Source organism: Octopus bimaculoides, chromosome 1 (genome assembly GCF_001194135.2).
Source record: "Octopus bimaculoides isolate UCB-OBI-ISO-001 chromosome 1, ASM119413v2, whole genome shotgun sequence".
NCBI lineage: Eukaryota > Metazoa > Mollusca > Cephalopoda > Octopoda > Octopodidae > Octopus > Octopus bimaculoides.
The window spans coordinates 10,311,952-10,314,044 of NC_068981.1; the positions used below are offsets into that span (position 1 = coordinate 10,311,952).

At 37.6% G+C, this 2,093-nt stretch overlaps 1 protein-coding gene across 1 annotated transcript in view; it reads right to left on the reverse strand.

Annotated features, from left to right (window-relative positions):
- Positions 1-2,093, reverse strand: part of LOC106878510 (sodium-dependent multivitamin transporter) — a 64,847-nt gene that overhangs the window by 9,301 nt on the left and 53,453 nt on the right. Inside the window, exons 10-11 of the mRNA XM_052978456.1 lie at positions 1,840-1,910; positions 168-254 (exon numbers count right to left, since the gene is read on the reverse strand). Of these exons, the coding sequence (XP_052834416.1) occupies positions 168-254; positions 1,840-1,910 (158 nt within the window). The remainder of the gene's footprint in view (positions 1-167; positions 255-1,839; positions 1,911-2,093) is intronic.

Below are 2,093 nucleotides of genomic sequence, written 5' to 3' on the forward strand. Positions count from 1 at the left end.
AATAATAATAATAATAATAATAATAATAATAATGATAATAATAATAATAATAATAATTTCGAAATTTCAAGTTATTAAGCAATGACTTCGAAAGAAAACACGATGGCTTCTCTGGTCAAATTCTTTTTCACTATATCAATGATTGTCAGTAACAGAAACTCACAAACCTTTTTATTTGCCCATGGACAGAGACTGCCAAAAAGGATCAATCCTGTTAAAGGACCTGAAAAGGAGGAAACCAAACTGTCTCCAATCTGGTAAACATAGAGGGAAGAAGAATAAATGCAAAATGAATTAGACAAATATAATGTCATGTGTGAAACACAAATTTGTGAGTATTTCATAAATAATTATTTTAATTTAATTAACTAATTGATTTCAATCGTTGCTTATCAATCAAGATAAATTCTCAATATTCTGAAAACAGTACGCGTTATTTCAGGACAAATACCACAGTAACTGGCCTGTCGACAGTGTATATATATTAAGTATGATATATAGGTGGCAATTTTAATTAAATACTGCCTCAATTGCATGTTCTGGATTTTTAATCATCTGGACAGCTTTTCGCAACATCAGAGGATATTACATTCACATCTTACTATATCAGAAACGATGAGTTCTTGTCAAAGCAAGTGGTTGGCTGCAAGTACACACCATTAAAGAGGCTCAAAACGGTCGAAATGCATATGCCATTCTCGCGGGCCGCTGCTGGGATGAATTTTTGTCTCTCTTATATTTATTGTATTTTTAACACCACAAGTCCGTATAAGATGTCATTTCTGTACAAATCCCATAGTAACTGGCCTATCAGCCGTGTGTGTGCGTTGAGTATGATACATAAATAGCTATCTCTTTCTTATGACCGGGGGTTTATCTGATGCTGAAGATAATCCATGCTTTTCAGCTGTATTGTGATACAAGCCACTCCTAACACATAGTTTTCAGTTAAATTGACAAGAATAATTGAATAAGAGCAAGAATAACGAGAATGGTAATACAGTATTAATTACAATCCGCTTAACAGCATATTGCATCGTTTATATTTGACTTGCCACCTAGTTTAACACCTCCATCAGGTCTCTGAGAGTCTTTCGTGGAGCGCACTCTGTTGCAAGCATTCGGACCGGGTCATTTTCCACCAACCATGACGATAGGAGACCTGGATAACATCCTCCAACCAGCAACGGAGATTCTAAAAATGTTATGGGCACCGCTTATCCTTCCTTTCTTGGCTAAGGCATTAAAATGATTAGGGTGTGAGAGAAGAAAGTTTTGATATTGATACCTTTGCGATCGCCATTATCAACACATACTGGCACTCCGTCGGTTTCCACGAAGAGTTGTTCTAGTTGACCCGATCAGCGAAACAGCCTGCTCGTGAAATTGATGTGCAAGTAAATGGCTTAGCATTCACCAGACACGCGAATTCTTAACGTAGTTCTTAGGGGGATTCTGTGCGACACAGAATGTAACAAGGCTGGCCCTTTGAAATGCATATACAACTCAACTCGTTTTTGCCAACTGAGTGAACTGGAAAAACGTGAAATAAAGTGTCTTGTTCGCTAGATTCGAATACACGACGTTCTGATCGTTAACTGAATATCTTAACCGCTAAGCCACGCGCCTTCTCAACGTCATAAACTGCATATAGCAGCAGCAGCGAGGAAACAGTAAAAGCTAGTTTATTTTAATATATAAAAAAAACATGGAGGGCAAAGTGAACTCTGAAAATAAAGGGATTAAATTAAATAACGGAATGTATTTTGACAGATGCGATTCTGAAAATGCCAAGCCGCCTCCCTCGACGGTTGAAAATTATCTATTGATTTCACTTACTTGTGTGAGAGTTCCACCAATATTAGAAACCAATGCTGCTACTCCTAGCGACATCAAACCGTAGATAACCACTAAAACCGACAAAAGAGATATTTAGAAAAAAAGGTATCTTATCTTTAATATTCGTTTCTACTTTAGGCACAAGGCTCGAAATTTTGCGGGAGGTCGGCGTAGTCGATTAGGTCGACCCCAGTAGACAACTGGTACTTAATTTATCGACCCCGAAAGAATGAAAGGCAAAGCCGACTTCGGCG